The sequence below is a fragment of the Syngnathus floridae genome, chromosome 3 (genome assembly GCF_059516105.1).
Source record: "Syngnathus floridae isolate MCC-2025c chromosome 3, RoL_Sflo_1.0, whole genome shotgun sequence".
Lineage (NCBI taxonomy): Eukaryota > Metazoa > Chordata > Actinopteri > Syngnathiformes > Syngnathidae > Syngnathus > Syngnathus floridae.
Genome location: NC_142415.1, coordinates 8,091,128 through 8,107,637, shown reverse-complemented (window position 1 = coordinate 8,107,637; position 16,510 = coordinate 8,091,128). Strand labels below are relative to the sequence as shown.

The 16,510-nt window shown below is 44.3% G+C and overlaps 1 protein-coding gene across 4 annotated transcripts in view; it reads right to left on the bottom strand.

The window, feature by feature from the left end:
- Positions 1-16,510, bottom strand: part of uacab (uveal autoantigen with coiled-coil domains and ankyrin repeats b) — a 36,804-nt gene continuing 20,294 nt past the window's right edge. For 2 of the 4 annotated variants that reach the window (XM_088371358.1, XM_088371360.1), the window contains 15 exons: positions 14,900-14,957; positions 14,630-14,700; positions 14,114-14,220; positions 13,672-13,853; positions 13,119-13,156; positions 9,201-9,251; positions 8,929-9,036; positions 8,167-8,199; positions 7,422-7,511; positions 7,242-7,272; positions 7,069-7,118; positions 4,300-6,990; positions 4,019-4,171; positions 3,392-3,457; positions 1-2,519 (listed from right to left, as the gene is read on the bottom strand). In XM_088371358.1, the coding sequence (XP_088227484.1) occupies positions 2,448-2,519; positions 3,392-3,457; positions 4,019-4,171; positions 4,300-6,990; positions 7,069-7,118; positions 7,242-7,272; positions 7,422-7,511; positions 8,167-8,199; positions 8,929-9,036; positions 9,201-9,251; positions 13,119-13,156; positions 13,672-13,853; positions 14,114-14,220; positions 14,630-14,700; positions 14,900-14,957 (3,801 nt within the window). In that variant the 3' untranslated portion in view covers positions 1-2,447. The remainder of the gene's footprint in view (positions 2,520-3,391; positions 3,458-4,018; positions 4,172-4,299; positions 6,991-7,068; positions 7,119-7,241; positions 7,273-7,421; positions 7,512-8,166; positions 8,200-8,928; positions 9,037-9,200; positions 9,252-13,118; positions 13,157-13,671; positions 13,854-14,113; positions 14,221-14,629; positions 14,701-14,899; positions 14,958-16,510) is intronic. The other 2 variants (XM_088371359.1, XM_088371361.1) reach the window with 2 other exon arrangements.

Sequence of the window (16,510 nt, the reverse complement as noted above, 5' to 3'; positions counted from 1 at the left end):
TTTCTATGTTAGGCACTTTTATTAATTATAGTCTTAATAACACAAATATTTGTATTAACAGCTTTAACATAGTCTTGGTTGAAGCTTGAGGACTAAAAGTCTATCCTAAAGATCTGAAGAGATCAGGCCAAAGTATAAAAACAGAGTTTAAGAGGGTTAGGCTCACAGGAAAAGACAGGAGTGCTTCAAATAACACATTTTTAGGAGGTTAACTAACCATATCGTAACGGATTTTGTTTGATTCTATTTGAAAATCATCCTATATGGTAAGTAACATCTGAGTTGTGCCTTTCTACTTCCAGACCTGCTGAACGTTGCAACTGTCACACTTTAGTACAGTAATTAAAATAGTACAAAGCATTGAAAAAGTCAGTGAAAAGGCACAAGAGACTCGCTCAATCATGAAAAACAAAAAACACTACACCCTCAGGGGACACACGCGGCCGCTTCGGGGGAGGAAGGCGCTGCAGCCGTTGTCCTTGGGAGCTGCCGGAGTTTTCAATTTCCATTTTCTTATGGACAAGTTTTCAATGTTTCTTATATAAGCAGCGCCCAAAGACTAAAGTGTGTCCACCTCCCACACACTGAAGTTAACATTTTATTAACTTGGCCTGCCAAGTCTGACCGCTAGAGGGCACTCAGGTTTCAACAAGGAGATGACCAGCCCAGGGATGAGAATGGCAATAGTGAAAAAACACTGAAACGTAGCCGGGGCCTGGGGGGGGCCGACCGGGATTCTGGGGGAGCCAACCGGGGTTCTATATATCATCGGCCCCCCCAGACCCTCGGCCACTTTATATATATATATATATATATATGTGTGTTATGAAAAAAAATACATATATATATACATATATACGTGTATATATATATATATTTTTTTTTTTTTTTCTTTTTGCCTTGAGATGTGTCAAAAGATGCCGAATGTTCGTGAGTCGCCGAGGCTAACGTTGCCCGGCCAGCTGGCCGGCCGCTTCCATATAACCCCCCCCCCATATATAAAAAAAAAAAAAATTCTCAATGGATTTACACGATTCACAAAAATGACACTTTCGATGGAAAAAAAACCCACGGAAATCCGCGGATCCGCGGAAAATTCTCATCCCTGGCAGCCACTGCAATAACTACACAGCAAGAGAACCCATTTCTCATACACACACACACACACACACACACACACATACACACACACACACACACACTCTCACACACACACACACCGACTTGACTCAAATCCAACATTATCCACAACAACGAACCACTATAATTGCCAGATGAGACCCTCTACAATAACGGTGAGCCATTGAGCCATTTTCAGGGTTAGATGACGTCTTTGGTGGTGTTACGCTGGAAAAGCCCTGGTAACAGGGATCAAAATTAGTTTTCAAATATTGTACTTAATGGGTACAAAACCGTGGAAATGTAGGATTTCACCACACTTTAACATTAATTGCAAAACCACAATTATTTGTACACAACATTATGTCACTGAGGCTTCTCTTCAGCACTGCTGGTCACAGAAAAAAACCAAGCAGATATTGTGAGAAGACGATTCAATCTGTACCTATTATACAATTTGAATATATTTGTACTCAATGTTGTACTATGAATCCGTCAGCTGAGAGCACACAGCAAACAACCTATCTGAGGGCTAAGTATGGGAATGTGGAAGTGATCAGTGTGTTTGTGGCGTTAACAGTAAAAATCTATAAAATGACATCACTTTTAGTTTATTTTCATGGAGGCCATCTTTAACTAGTCCTGTACACTACTATTGTACACTACTATAAAGGGGGTTATGCTCGTAAAAAGAATCAGGCTAAATTTCAAGACTTTTTGGGGTGGGGGGGAGTAAAAGTTCAATTGACTGAAAAACAATGGGTAGGATAACAATGGGCAGGGCCAACAATCCCAAATCTGTTCAACATTTCAATGGCACCGATGTTGTTCAGCAGTGGAATCTAATACAGAAGCAATTGCTTGTTTTTAGAACATGTTGCCGAGGTCATCTGCCACAACAAAAACGACTAGAAGAGACTGCAACCATGATTATCAAATACACCAAGTTAGCCAAACTTCCATTCTAGACGCCCTGTGGCACCATGCCGTCTCTACATGTCAGCCTTGGTACTAAAACAGTATCTGGATTTGGCGCTGACACTTGAGATTTTCAGTCATGATGTACGCGTTGTACTGGTTATCTCCTGAATAACACAATACTATGTAATCACACCCTTTTGCCATCTGATCAAATCACAATCAGGTTTACTTGGGAGCCAATGTGCCAATAGCTATACTTGACATGAAATGGGATTCAATAACAGTCCATTTGAAGAGCTATCATCTGTGTGACATAATGCAGTGTGAAACATGGCGGTGTCGTGGAAGTGTGAGAATGGTGAATTTGAGTCTGCAGGCGGGAGCATAACATTACGCTGAAGAAAGCTTTAACACACAAACTCTTGTCTCATGCGGATGATCTGTAGCAAGGCAGCTTGGACGTCCTCGTCCATGTGGCCCTACAAAGATAAAAATATACACTTACACAAAAATTCTGTACAACTACCTTTCTACATTGTGTAATCATTAATTGTGAATTTGAACCATTGGCTTTATGCAATGTATTTTTTATTTTTATCAGTGGTTTTTTTTTTTTGGGTGGGAAGGGTGTAAGAACTATTGTTTTCCCGTTACCACTCCTTTCCCCAACATCTTGCATTATAAACTTGAACATATCCCATCCTCAAGAATCCAACAGTTTTCACCGTTCATGGAAAAATGCATTTAGAACTAAATGGAAACTGGTTCTGCCAGAATAGAAAATCAGGGTAAGAATCTATGTATCAGATTACGATTTGAGTTCCATCATTAGGCTTGCTGTGCGTGCGACATATTTTACACATGACTTATTTGTGTGTTACACAAGATAATCTCTCAAGGGGAAATTCACGCTACTCTGCTGTATATTTGTTTTGCACAGAGAACAGAGAACCAGGTTACACATGCAGGCATGCAAGGAGTGTGAGCTGTGCACACAGGACCTTACCTCACTTTTAGAAACTGATACAAACCACAATGTTGTATGACAGATGAATGAATGAATGAATGAATGAATGAATGAATGAATGAATGAATGAATGAATGAATGAATGAATGAATGAATGAATGCCATTCGTTTGAATGCTGGTTTGTCTATATGCCCGCTGCAATTGACTGGCAATGAGACCGGGGTGTAATCTGCCTGCTTCTTGTCAGCTAGTATCGGCTGCAACTAACCCATGACCCCAACTAGGCAATTTTGACTAAAAGCATTTTCCACATTTACATATTGTTTTTGTTTGTCACCGTATCAAATGTTTAATGGAGTATATTTTATTTCGTGACAACTAACCTGCGCTGCACTGAGGAGGTGTGTTCGGTATATGGAAACCACCTCTCGGTGTTGTCTCTCAGCATCCTAAATGAACAGAGACAAAACACAAGATTAGTACTGCTTCAACGGCTACATCACCCAATATAAACTTCAGCCAAACATTTGTTCGATAATTACAGAAGTATTGGCTGCCAATGTAGAGTATTTTTTTTTACTGGCAAATATGTTCAAATATACTCGCTAATTTGTTCAAACGCACTTGGAGCTAATTTCTACAAACAGCATTTTTCCCATATGGGGGAATGCAGAGTGAGAATCAAGCAATGCAGCCATTTTTGAACATATTGGTATAATGTGGGCCAAGTGCTTAGAACATAATAGCTTTTCTACTTGCATATGCACAAGTCAATTCCGTATGACTTTACGAGAAAAACGCTACGTTTGTAGCATTTAGCTCCAAGTGCATTCGAACAATTACGTCTGAACGTACGGCAAAAACTGTTTACTCCACCTTGACAGCTTCCACACTTCCGTCGATAACATTCATTGGGCTTTAACGCTAAGTCAACAATGATGCACACAAGTTACTATCTATCGATGAGTCAAATACATGCCATGTCTTGTGTGTTTTGCTCATTGACTCACAGCCAGCTGTTGCTGTAGGTTCTTGATCTGGGCTTGGAGGGTGTCGATGAGCTGCATTTGCCTTTTGTTAGGCGTGTTGCTCGTGTACGCCAGCTGGGACAAACCATTCAGTGCTTGCTTCAGCCGCTCCACGTCCATTAGCAACTCTGTGATCTGAGCCAAGCAGAAGCATGAAGACAATGGAGTCATTACGCAACCACACAACAGAAGGACAAGACAACTTAAGGACAATTTAAAAGATGGAGGAAATAACGCGCTCTGATCCTTGATTCAACTGTTACCTTCTTGTCTTTGGCTTCAGTCAGCTGAGATGATGTCTGAATCCTTCTCTGAAGATCGCCAATGGTGCTGAGTGACTCATCATATCGTTCTTTCAGCTCCCTAATTTCTCGTTCAATGGCCTGTCCCTTCTCACGAACAGCATCCATCTCCTTTCTGGCCTTGCTTTCGCCCTCCCTTGCTTGAGTTGCCTCCCAGTGGGCCGTGTTACATTCTTCTGTTAAACTCAACAGCTTGTTGGTCAAGTTGGTAGCTTCCTCCTCGAAATGCTGTTTCTCTTTCTTCATTTGGGTCATATGACCTTCTTTGAAGCGAAGCTCTTCGAGAGCTTGAGTGGCTTGAAGAAGTTCAGATTGTAGGGCTGAAACGTCCTCGGCCCTCTGGCCGCTGTTCTCCTCCTCTTCTTGGAGTGCTATTCGAAGCGTCGAGACTTCAGTCGCCAGGGCTTCATTGGCCTTGCTGTGCTCCTGCAACAGAGAAGCCTGTTCTCTGTGGAGTTCCTGAACTTCCTTCTGCAGAGCACAAACCTTCTGGGCCTCCACCTGCTGAGCCTCTCGTGCTTTCTTGCAATCGGCTTGGGCATGCTGCATGGCGTCGTGAAGGGCCTTCAGCTCAGTGTCATAGGTTGCAATCCGTGTCAACTCCGATTTGAGACGGTCCTGAAGATTCTGGATTTGAGTGTTGCACAGGGCATTCTGGTCTTCAAGCTCAGCCTTTTGACGATTTACCTCATTGTGCTTTTCTTCCAGACTGGTTAACTTGAGAGACACTGCCTCGTAGCGACCCTTGAACTCTACCTCGTATCCCTTGCGCTTCTCACCGGTGACAAGAGCAGTGTCAAGTTTTTGTTGAACAGATTCAATCTCAACTTTCAGTTTGTCTTTCTCCAATTTGTTATTCTCTCTCTCAGACTTCTCTCTGTTATATTTCTCCTCCATTTCCAACAGTTTGGCCTTCAACTCCTTGATTTGAGTGTTGTACGAGTTTTCTTTGTCCTCAACGGCTGCCAGTGGGACAAACTTGGACTGAATAGCCTCCATGAGTGTGTCGAGTTCTTTCTTTTGAGCTTGCAATTCTTCCGTCAGCTTCACATTGTCCTCCTGGGCCAGCACGTGTGTGTCTGACAGTTGGCTTGCTCTCTTCTCTGCCTGTACAACAGCATCACCCAGCTTTTCTGTGATATTTCTGTGATCCTTCACGCTCACATAGTCGTTTTTCATCTCTAACAGAACCTTTTCCAACTTTTCCTGTAACTTGGCGTTTCCTTCTTTCACATTCTTTAATTCCTCTCTAAATTCTTTACCTGCGGACTCCAAACTTAAATTCTCAGCCTTGACACTCTCTAGAGTAGCGGTTAGTTCTATCCTCAGTTGCTCATGCTGTTGTCTCGGCACATAGTCTCCCTCGAGGCTCTGTTTCAAAGTCCAGCTCTGCGCTGTCAGCTGTTCACACTGCTTGTCTCTGTCGTCGCAGCTCGTCTGTAATCGTTCAAATTTTCTCATCAGTTCGGCATTGTGAGTCTTCAGGGCTTCTATTTCACTCTCCCGTTTCTCATTGGTACTTTGCAGATTGTTAATATTCTCCTGGAGCATCAACCTCTCGGTGTGAAGCAGTTGGACTTGTGCCTCTGCTTTGCCAAAACGTTCACTGGCTTCCACAAGTTTGTCCTCCAGCTCCTCCACAGCGGATGCCATCCTCATGCGAGCTTCATCGTGTTCCTTCATCGGGATGAAGTCCACCTCAAGCCTGCAATTCAGCTCCTCCAGCTTCTCTTGCAGTATCTCCCGCTCTTCCTCACTCTCCTCCATCTCGTGAATAAGTGCCTGGCTTTTTGCAGTTACGTCATGTAGCTTTCTTTTCAGCGAGATATTCTGCTCTTCCAGGGCAGCCTGAATCCTTTGTTGCTCCTCAGTGGGCACCGCCCCCGCTCCTCCCTGGGTCGGATGATCCAACTTCCGATGGAGCTCCGCCACCTCCTCGAGGACACGATCATAGTCGTCTCTCAGCTCAGCAAGTTGCCGTTCCTTTTCATCTACTGCATTGGTCAGTAGGTTTTTCATGTTGTCAAATTTCTCGGCCGGCACCATGTTGCTCTGCTTGGATTGAGCTCCCTTCAACTGGGTCTCCATGGCGAGGACAGTTTCTGAAAGTTCATCTCTCTCTGCAGTCACAACTCCGAGCTGTTCGTTTAACCGTTCGGCTTCAGTTGCCAGCTGGCTTTCACTGTTCTTGTACTCCTCCAATGCCTTCTCACTCTGTTTAAGACGATTACGAACACGACCCACTTCAGCCGAAGCGCCTTCATACTTGGTTTTGACATCCTGAAGCTGAGCACGAAGCTCTTCTGTGGCCTGGCCTCCCAAGTGTTCCTTCACTGCAACCACATGGGCCTGCAGCTGCTTAACCTTGCATTCCGAATCAAGCATCCTCTTCTGGACGTCCCCCAAGGCATCCTCGAGTTCTTTGACTTGCTGGTCACCTTGTCTCTTGATGAGATCTGTGTTCTGAACGAGTTCTTGGTACTCTCGATTTTTTCGGCTCAGAGCCGTGTGAAGTCGCATCCTTTCCTCTTCGGTTGTTTGCTGTTTCCTTTTTAGCATCTCAAGCTCATGTCGGAGAAGATCGCGCTCACCAGAAAGACCTTTCTCTAGTGGTCTACACAGTGAACGTGACATTGCTGGATTCTGGACTTTCTGCCAGGAGAAGTGAAAGATGCATGTGAGACAAACTGACAACCCACATATGTATCAATTGTAAGTAACTTAGTTTACCTGATCCAAATCCAGGCTATAAGCTTGCTTGACCAAAATGTTCTCTTTTCCTGAAGGACAGTCCAAAATTTAATTAACACAATTTCAAGCAAGTTAATATCAATTAAGTGATGTGCATTTCATGTGTTTTTGTTTGTATAGCTATATTTTCATGAAAGATGAGTAAGTCAAACCTTTGATCACTGACTGTCCAGAGTAATCCCCCTGCAAAAACAACACATTTGGAGTAAGTAAACAACACTTATATATATATTAAAAAAAAAAACATCACACAATAAAAGAACAACTGAGGGAAATGCACTCCAACAGTTTCCTATCAGGAAATATCAAATGATCTGTATACATTCACAGACCATGGTGCTTTTGAGCTGGACCTTGACAGTCTCCAAGCCTCGTGACCCTTCTGGTTCGTTGGCACTAAGTAACGCCTTTAATTGCTCCTTCTGATACAACGAAAAACAACAAAAACAAAAAAAAGAACAAATAAGTTTAACAAAAACAAATCGTAATTGTCCTTTTAGAAGCCTGTGCTTTTCAAACAATTCTCAAAGAGAGAACAAATTTAGGATTACATCATACTTCATTATGGTCATCTCGGTGCTTTAATGGGTACTATTAGATGTTCTGCACTGGTTTTTAAGGGACACTGGTCAAATGGACATTTACAAAGAATTGATGTCCATGTCATTTTTGGTTTTGATGGTTTGCAATCGCCCCGTTGGTGGCAGGTTTCCATAATGCATAGTACGAACAATCGCTGTAGCCGCTGGCTTGATTCCGATGATGCGGCACTGGATTTTTCCTCAATCGAAAGAGGTTAGTCCTATTTGTTTTGTGTTGGTCCACAGTGCTTGTGTCAAACACGTGAGGTCTCTACCCACATTCTCGAGTCACGTGTTCAATGAACATAGAAGCATGCAGGACATTTGTTAAGAAAATATCTTTTTAACTATCAATGTGCATGAAAAAACTCTTCAAAAAAAAGAAAAATACCAACAACCATAAAAAGAGAACCCTATCCCAGTTTTGCAGGACATGTTTCAACATGTTAAACAAAATCCCGGATACACAAATGGATTTTTTTATTTTACACTGTACCTCTTTGTGAGTGTCTTCTACTGTCTTCTTTTCCTATAAATACAAAAAGAATTAGACAGAGCCAATGAAGGGCTGCTCTATCAAAATATGTCAATTCAAAGTTAGAAGTTAGGTTCTAAATAACTAAACGGTAATTTTCTTACTACCACAGCAAGATATGATGAAAACATTGCCGCAAAACAATTTTATTTCCTGATTGAAGCCTGGAGAATGCGGCTGTGTTTCTTCACACAAAATAAATATAGATGAAATGTTAAGGATATTCAGATTCTAGGTGAAAGTAAAGGATGAATCTAAAATGCACTGTAACCTTTCCCAATGAAATTTATTTTACTCTCTAAACTTTTGAACAGAAGCCTAATCCAGGTTCAGAAGAAAAAAAAAAAAGCCTCGGTTAAGCACATGGAGCTAAAGCCAAAATGTGGCAGAGTTTTACTTTTTGGACTGGATTTGACGGCTCTGCTTCTGAATGCATGTCTAACAGATTGTTTCTGTACTTTTTGTACATCCTGATGTTCTGTAACAAGGACACATAAGAACCAAAGCAAACTAGCAAAATTAGAATCCTTAGTTCCCACGTGCTTATTGCGGTTAAAAGAAAAGGAGTTCCAAATTGTTCAATTGCATTTTTGTCTCACTCAACAGTACAACTTCAGTGAGTTTGAACTTAGTACTGTACATTAATTCATCCACGCACTTTATTTTTGTTTTTCTGTGTCTGTCCTACGCAAGCAATGTGCACATGTTACGACAAGCATTTACCTGTGTGAGCTGTTGTTGTAACAGGTTGACCTTATCAAACAAGGCCCTCTGCTCCAATTGTGACTTCCTGAGACTTTCCTGCAGGGACTCATTCAGCCTCTCCAGGTCCTGATATATAAAACCAGTAATAAAATCATTCGTGACAACTTAAACCAAATCAAATATCAGTGGCTCAAAATTTAAAGAAAAATGACAAGACTAACATCAGATACAACATATTGATTGGCTGCAGAATCTGTTAATGCAGTAACATGAAAAAAGATTGTGCTTACATGTATAATATGATCCTTTTTGTTAGCCTCCATGATGTCTGCCACTGACTGCTGAGCAAAGGACAGTTATGATTATTACTATTTTTAAAACAGCAACATTCCTGTAACAATCTACACTCAAGCAGCAAAAATGCACACCAAGTCAGCTTCAAATTGAAAGTAGTTGGAGACTATTACATGTGATCATAAAAGGGATACTTGTAGCCTGCAAGCAAAAAAAGCCTTGAAGAGCTTTTGAAATGTCTGAGTGCTCTCTGTTAGGTATCTATCACCAGCAATGTTCCCTCAAATTTTGCATGCGACTGGTAAACTACATAATTATAATCCATCCATTCCATCCATCTTCTTCCGCTTATCCGGGGTCGGGTCGCGGGGGCAGCAGCTTTAGGAGGGACTCCCAGACTTCCCTCTCCCCAGCCACTTCATCCAGCTCATCCCGGGGGATCCCAAGGCGTTCCCAGGCCAGCTGAGAGACATAGTCTCTCCAGCGCGTCCTGGGTCGTCCCCGGGGTCTCCTACCGGTGGGACATGCCCGGAACACCTCCCCAGGGAGGCGTCCAGGAGGCATCCTGATAAGATGCCCGAGCCACCTCATCTGGCTCCTCTCAACGTGGAGGAGTAGCGACTCTACTCCGAGTCTCTCCCGGATGACCGAGCTTCTCACCCTATCTCTAAGGGAGAGCCCGGACATCCTGCGGAGAAAACTCATTTCGGCCGCTTGTATCCGAGATCTCGTTCTTTCGGTCACGACCCATAGCTCGTGACCATAGGTGAGGGTAGGAGCGTAAATCGACCGGTAAATTGAGAGCTTTGCCTTTTGGCTCAGCTCTCTCTTCACCACAACGGACCGGTACAGGGTCCGCATTACTGCCGACGCTGCACCGATCCGCCTGTCGATCTCACGCTCCATCCTCCCCTCACTCGTGAACAAGACTCCAAGATACTTGAACTCCTCCACTTGGGGCAGGATCTCATCCCCGATCCGGAGAGGGCATTCCACCCTTTTCCGATCGAGGACCATGGACTCGGATTTGGAGGTGCTGACCCTCATCCCGACCGCTTCACACTCGGCTGCGAATCGTTCCAGCGAGAGCTGGAGATCACGGCCTGAAGAAGCCAACAGCACCACGTCATCTGCAAAAAGCAGAGACGCGATGCTGAGGTCCCCAAACCGGACCCCCTCAACGCCTCGGCTGCGCCTAGAAATTCTGTCCATAAAAATTATGAACAGAATCGGTGACAAAGGGCAGCCTTGGCGGAGTCCAACCCTCACTGGGAACGAATCCGTCTTACTGCCGGAAATGCGGACCAGACTCTGGCATCGGTGGTACAGGGACCGAACCGCCCTTATCAGTTGGCTCGGCACCCCGTACTCCCGAAGCACCCTCCACAGAACCTCCCGAGGGACACGGTCGAACGCCTTCTCCAAGTCCACAAAACACATGTGGACTGGTTGGGCGAACTCCCATGCACCCTCGAGGATCCTGCCGAGGGTGTAGAGCTGGTCCACTGTTCCACGGCCAGGACGAAAGCCACACTGCTCCTCCTGAATCCGAGGTTCGACCTCCCGACGGACCCTCCTCTCCAGCACCCCTGAATAGACCTTACCAGGGAGGCTGAGGAGTGTGATTCCCCTGTAATTGGAACACACCCTCCGGTCCCCCTTCTTAAAGAGGGGAACCACCACCCCAGTCTGCCAATCCAGAGGCACTGTCCCCGATGTCCACGCAACGTTGTAGAGGCGTGTCAGCCATGACAGCCCCACAACATCCAGAGCCTTTAAGAACTCCGGGCGGATCTCATCCAAACCCGGGGCCTTGCCACCGAGGAGTTTTTTGACTACCTCAGTGACTTCGGCCCCAGAGATTGGAGAATCCGCCTCAGAGTCTCCAGGCCCTGCTTCCTCAATGGAAGGCGTGTAGGTGGAATTGAGGAGGTCTTCGAAGTATTCTCCCCACCGACTCACGACGTCCCGAGTCGAGGTCAGCAGCACGCCATCCCCACTGTAAACAGTGTTGACGTTGCACTGCTTCCCCCTCCTGAGACGCCGGATGGTGGACCAGAATTTCCTCGAAGCCGTCCGAAAGTCATTCTCCATGGCCTCACCGAACTCCTCCCACGCCCGGGTTTTTGCCTCAGCAACCGCCGAAGCCGCGTTCCGCTTGGCCATCCGGTACCTGTCAGCTGCCTCCGGAGTCCCGCAGGCCAAAACGGCCCGATAGGACTCCTTCTTCAGCTTGACGGCATCCCTTACCGCCGGTGTCCACCAGCGGGTTCGGGGATTGCCGCCACGACAGGCACCAACGACCTTACAGCCACAGCTCCGGTCGGCCGCCTCAACAATGGAGGCGCGGAACATGGTCCACTCAGACTCAATGTCCCCCGCCTCCCCCGGGACGTGGGAAAAGCTCTGCCGGAGGTGGGAGTTGAAGCTCTTCCTGACAGGAGATTCTGCCAGACGTTCCCAGCAGACCCTCACAGAGCGTTTGGGTCTGCCAGGTCGGACCGGCATCTTCCCCCACCATCGGAGCCAACCCACCACCAGGTGGTGATCAGTTGACAGCTCCGCCCCTCTCTTCACCCGAGTGTCCAAAACATGCGGCCGCAAATCCGATGACACGACTACAAAGTCGATCATCGAACTGCGGCCTAGGGTGTCCTGGTGCCAAGTGCACACATGGACACCCTTATGTTTGAACATGGTGTTCATTATTGAAAATCCGTGTCGAGCACAGAAGTCCAACAATAGAACACCGCTCGGGTTCAGATCAGGGGGGCCGTTCCTCCCAATCACGCCCTTCCAGGTCTCACTGTCATTGCCCACGTGAGCATTGAAGTCACCCAGTAGAACGATGGAGTCCCCAGAAGGAGCGCTCTCCAGCACTTCCTCCAGGGACCCCAAGAAGGGTGGGTACTCTGAGCTGCTGTTTGGTGCATAGACACAAACAACAGTCAGGACCCGTCCCCCCACCCGAAGGCGGAGGGAGGCTACCCTCTCGTTCACCGGGGTGAACCCCAATGTGCAGGCGCCCAGCCGGGGGGCAATAAGTATACCCACACCTGCTCGACGCCTCTCACCGTGGGCAACTCCAGAGTGGAAGAGAGTCCAGCCCCTCTCGAGAGGGCTTGTACCGGAACCCAAACTGTGTGTGGAGGCTAGTCTGACTATATCTAGTCGGAATCTTTCTGCCTCGCACACCAGCTCGGGCTCCTTTCCAGCCAGAGAGGTGACATTCCATGTCCCAAGAGCCAGCTTCTGCAGCCGGGGATCAGACCGCCAAGGTCCCTGCCTTTGGCTGCCGCCCAGCTCACATTGCACCCGACCCCTTCGGCCCCTCCCACAGGTGGTGAGCCCATGGGAAGGGGGACCCACGTTTCCATTTCGGGCTATGCCCGGCCGGGCCCCATGGGCGAAGACCCGGCCACCAGACGCTCGCCTTCGAGCCCCGCCTCCAGACATAATTATAATGTTCCTACAAAAAATTCAAATATATAAAAATAGAGTATATCGTTGGATAGAGATTTGTATGACTCATCAAATGAGACAGACTTTTTGAGAATAAATTCAACGCCACTTTTTTTTTTCATGAATTGGACTAACTAAAAAATATTTTTTAATCGTATATTGTCGCTTATCAATAACAACATGAGTATAAAAAAATATTAAAAAGATTAACTACATTACAGCTCCGGACTGAGCCAGTCAAATGGCGCGTTTAGAATTTCATTTAGACAATTTGTACGAGGCGAATATGGAAAAAGCAAAACGCCAATACAACTCAGGTTTGAATTTTTTTTTTTATGCACTTTAATCTGTGCACTGAGAGGGTGAGAATAGTGTGCGATTTTTGCATGCATGCATCTTAGAGGGAACATTGACGAGGGGTAAAATGTGTTTGTTTTTTAACGCCACATTACCTGTCTCCTCCATTGTTCTACTTTTGCTGCCTCTCTTCCTGTAGGGTGAAATAAATTTCAGAATTACTTTCTGTTAAGCCAAAAGGAAAAACATTGCAACCGCGAAACATTAAAACATACCACTGTTATGACATCATATTTTTTCAACATTGGTATGACTGTCCAGAAGAGAAACAAGATGACTCTTACTCACATGACAACTTTTATCTTGCATTAATATAAACGATTTCAACAGTAAACCCCAAACTTCCCAATTACTAGTTACTGTCTTCATATACAAAGCTATTTAGACCACTGTTTTAGTGTGCAAGTCTATTTTATGCCCATGACCTAATGTTAAGGCCAAGTAACAAAAATGAATGAATGTTTGAATCAGAAAATCATTTTTAGAGATTAAATTTGATTATAGATCACATTAATGTTGGGGGTAAGAAAAAAAACAATCGCAAAAAACCCCAACATTTGAGCAGGGGTGTTTGTTTTCACATCATTATGTCTTGATAGACACCAATGCTGTGCTTCTGCAGAGCTCCAATGACTCACACATTCTCACCTTTGCTGGCTCTCTCGAGGTAGCCTTTGACCAAAGTAACAAGCTCTGGATTCTTGCTGAGGCGAGCGTAGTGGAACGCATCATGACCCAAGCTATCCACGTCCTTCACATCAGCACCACTCTTCAACAACACCTCCACTGCGTCTTTGCAGCTATACTCACAACCCAGAATGAGTGCTGTTCTAAAGTTGATGAGGAGAAAAAAAAAAGGGCTTCAGCAACAACTAACTCAATATAACAAGAAATTCAATTACAAAATATGCATAAAATCAAACAATTGACAATAAGCTAAATATTAATTAACCTAACCCTTTTGCTCATCATAATTTGAAATTCTTTTGGCACAAAAAATGACTAGAAAATATGATCAATATTTTAGCAATATTTTACTACGTCACTAAAAAAAAAAGTGTCTATTTATGCAAGCAACATTGATTCCTACTTTTTTTGTTTGTCTCGCACAGCGATATCAGCCCCTCGTTCGACAAGGAGTTGACAGATGCGTGGATGACACATTTGGGTTGCAAGCACCAGAGGAGTCCTGCCATCCTAAAAAAGAGATGAATGATAGACATGCCATATTTACACATGCATGCCCAGGAAGTGTTCCATTAATGTGTAGCAACAACAGTCTTTCACTTTGAAACATAAATGCTCATCAATTTGAGTGTGGTATTTCAAGAGACAAGTTACGTGCATTTGAAGATAGAATTAAGATTTCCGTATGTTCTTAATGTTATACTGTTTCTTTGTATTCCATATGTATGTTTGATCTCATTCGTATTATAAAGAATATTTTGTTATACCAGCCAGAAAGAATTGTAAATATTCTTTAACTGACGGTCTGGACCGACCAACCAACTAGTACGTAGCTCTTTTGGACTTGGTCATTTCATAAGTAGCTGAAAATGTGTGGGCGGCCCTGGTGTTTGGTGTGAAATGAAGTTTGGATTCTTACGAAATCACTGGCATTGACAGAAGCGCCACTGTCGCAGAGAAGTTTCACACTGGATGAGCAGCCTGCCATGACTGTGGAGAGAACAAAATAACCATCCTGTCAGTCAACTCAAAACGACTAACACATACTCTACATCAATTGCTATTAGCTCAAACGTTCAACAAAAATACATTCCTTATAATGATGATTCCTTAACTTTGCTAAGTTACGATTGTGATATGTTTTGTTCTGAACAACTTATTATTATCCACTAGAATTGAATATTCTTACCAGCATCATGCAGAGCTGTTCTTCCTTGAAGGTCCACATTCCCAACTGGACAGTTATGCTATAACAGTAAAACACAAGCTTACAAGAGCTGATAACAAATTACCACAGTAGTATTTCATCTTGCACTTAAAAACTGTGGTCAAGTGATATTAATGACCATCTTGCACAGGTTCACAGTGTAAAATTGAAATTTTCCTTTGATGAAAGTGAATTTATGATATTATTGATAAACTTTCAAGAGGAAATTCATTTGACACCTTCACAGAGAACCCGAATTCATGCACGCAGAGTTGTCAGACTGAAAGGCCATGCAAATAGGGCAGCAACTCTTGAGGTGGATGGGTTAGTGCCTTGCCCAAGAGTACGTACCACAGTGGTCAGGAAGCAGACTAGCATCTCTTCAACAACTATTAGCCATTTTTTTTACTGTAGCAGAATGAATGAGAGCCATGAACAAATGAATTACTGCCATCACAACTGAAACTCGACGGTATGCATTAGTGTATTTTCAAACAGCAGCTCTACTTTTTTTTTCTTCAACTAATGAACAATCACCAACAACATGAGATTTTGCGATGGGATGTTTCAACAGTGAGAGAACTACGTAAAACATGCAAACGTCAAATAAATGTAAATTATTGCCACCATCTCACGAAAAAGAATGAATACTGATATATGATCAGATTTACCAACTCAGTGTGAAATTTCAGCCCATTTATTTCGTGTCACACAGAACCATGGCAGGGACATAAACAATACCGCAGAAAAGGCTCCTGATGCCATTACCACTTCTGTCTCTCTTAATGTACCATGTGCGAAAACGTGCAGTCACAAAAACAAAGACATAAAAGCTTCCATACTACTAACATTGTAACTGCATTCCATTGTAGTCACTGTAGCAGAAAATGTGCCAAAGGTTCTATTTTGGGTGGGTGGCAGTGAAATGTGAGGCATCAAGCATGTCAAGTTAGGGCAAGTGGAGCTGCGATACTATGCACTAGACATTTCAGCCAACAGATTTAGTCACCACAAGACATAGTGTTCCACTCCAGTGAAGAGGACCTGCTATGACAGCCATCAGATCATTAGGAGGCCTGATGTTGCTGGGTAGTTTGCCAGTCAACACGGACCCATACGCACTATAAAAATCCACTTCTCTCTGGCAACAAAGGCCAAAGTTGAGCATCGTGCTCAAATGACCATTCAGGGTAGGTGGTAGGGGTTAGCAGGTTGGCTGGGGGAGTTGATTTTAGAGCATCTAAGGGGGATATCCTAAAAGACGATGACGAAGTTAGACTGTGGCAGTTGAGACTGAGATTGTGCGGCTATGTCTGGAACGATGACGGCACCCAGAATGGGCAGCAGGGCTGTGGAGGCTTGTCAACACTTTGGAAATCAACAGGCATGCCCTCTTAAATCACTAGCCATGAGGAAAAGGGACATTTCAGAGGTGGGGGCTCCATTTCAGTGAGGGAACAATATTGCAGCGTACAGCAGGCAGCGGCTACAACTGCCAGTTTATTTTTGCATGAATTATTCAAATAAGTTCAAAGGAAAAATGCTCTGACTGGAAGGTCTCACCATCAATAATACACATTATAAAATGCAAAA